The following is a 1,491-nucleotide window of genomic DNA, read 5'->3' as shown; positions in this document are numbered from 1 at the left end:
AAATCATTTTAATATGCTGATTTGATGCTCAAGAAACATTTCTTACAATTATCAATGTTGAAAACAGTTCTGTTTATGTTTGTTGGAATAGTGATACATTTTTTTCAGGATTCTTCAATGAATGGAGTTCAACTGAACAAAGTTGATTTGAAATAGAAATCAGTAATCTTGCTGAAAAAAAAAATATTTTGAATGGTGGTTTATTTCTCACATACAACAGAAATGAAGTGTCAGCTGAGTTTTGGTACCTCTTTTTGCAATCATCTGTGGGCAGCCCAAATTCAGATCGATGGCATCGCAGTAATCCTGGGCAAGTAGAGCAGCCTGGATAAACACCTCAGGATCATTGGCACAGAACTGTATGGATATAGAACTGTAAATAACTCACACTCCATATGAACACTCTCTGTCACAGCATGGGGAATGGTGTGTGCATACTTGTGTTTACTGATGCCAAAGAGGACGGTGAGACCCACCTGTGTGATGAGGGGTCGGTCATCCTGGTTGAGCTCGTTATACAGGTTCTCCCGACGGTAGTTGGCATCCCTGACGAACACCTGGGCGTGCAGCATGGGCGTGTAGCAGAGCTCTGCGCCATGTCTGCGGCTCAGCAGCCTCCACGCGAGCTCGCTCTGGTCCACCATGGGCGCGACCACGTAGCGCGCACCCTTCAGAGTGCTCCTCCAGAACTCGAACCCACAGGGTTTCGTCATGCTGCCTACATAGCATAGGACGAAATCACAATGACTACTTGAAATCATAAATTCACATACATGCATACTATTTGCTAGCTTGTCTAAATTTGTTCAGCACCTAAAATTAACATAACACGTTAGTTTGATTAGCAGTAAGTTAATCTTGTATCTGTCAAGTACTAAACATTTCGGTAATGTGTTTCAGCAAAAGAAACTAAAGAGTCTGAGACCACGGAATGACTTGTGTTACATATCTGAAGGAGTAAACTGTGAAAAGGCAAACACATTGACAGAGTTTATATGTTAACTAGGAGATGCCATTAGCTGTCATTCTTTTAAAACGGATTGTATTGAGATGAGAGCACGCACTTACAGTAGCTTCAGATCCAGTCACAGACAGCAGCTCTATGCGGCACATGAACTGTTGTGTGTGTCGCGGTGAAATACATCCGTGAGGAAACAATAAACCTATTGATTTATTCCGGGGGTTATGACAACATATTACACCGCTTGGAATAACTTCTGAGTGGGTTGTAAATTATGTTTTTGTTAAAATGTAAAAACCAGTCATGTCGTCTTTGTAATGTATAGATATATGCTTTGTATATGATCGTGTTCGTATATACGCAAAATCCATGTTTGCGCCAGGTCAATCTAAAGGAATTCAGTAAGGCAATCTGGAATATAGAATCTTAAAAACCTGTTTTGTTTCGATTTTTCTCTTTCAACTATTACAGATTAGGTGAAATAGGTCTTAACAACCTGGAGCTTAACATGCTCAAAACTGTGGAGATGA

General features: G+C 40.6%; 1 protein-coding gene across 1 annotated transcript; it reads right to left on the bottom strand.

The window, feature by feature from the left end:
* Positions 1 to 206: 206 nt before the first annotated feature.
* On the bottom strand, positions 207 to 1,147 carry LOC107736392 (tRNA-dihydrouridine(16/17) synthase [NAD(P)(+)]-like). The gene is made up of 3 exons (XM_016547819.1): positions 1,069 to 1,147; positions 477 to 718; positions 207 to 357 (listed from the first exon to the last, which is right to left on the bottom strand). Exons 2-3 carry the CDS (start codon positions 711 to 713, stop codon positions 208 to 210), a joined length of 387 nt encoding a protein of 128 aa, XP_016403305.1. The 5' UTR covers positions 714 to 718; positions 1,069 to 1,147; the 3' UTR covers position 207.
* Between the last annotated feature and the right edge of the window lie 344 nt (positions 1,148 to 1,491).

Source organism: Sinocyclocheilus rhinocerous, unplaced genomic scaffold (genome assembly GCF_001515625.1).
Source record: "Sinocyclocheilus rhinocerous isolate Xijiao unplaced genomic scaffold, SAMN03320098_v1.1 C36671154, whole genome shotgun sequence".
NCBI lineage: Eukaryota > Metazoa > Chordata > Actinopteri > Cypriniformes > Cyprinidae > Sinocyclocheilus > Sinocyclocheilus rhinocerous.
This window is presented reverse-complemented; position numbering and strand designations above follow the sequence as displayed.

What these genes read in the sequence shown, in the direction of transcription:
- LOC107736392 (XM_016547819.1), bottom strand. Translation starts at nt 713, where the DNA reads ATGACGAAACCCTGTGGGTTCGAGTTCTGGAGGAGCACTCTGAAGGGT. An exon ending in ACCGACCCCTCATCACACAG is followed by an intron (nt 358 to 476) that starts GTGGGTCTCACC and finishes ATATCCATACAG; the next exon opens with TTCTGTGCCAATGATCCTGA.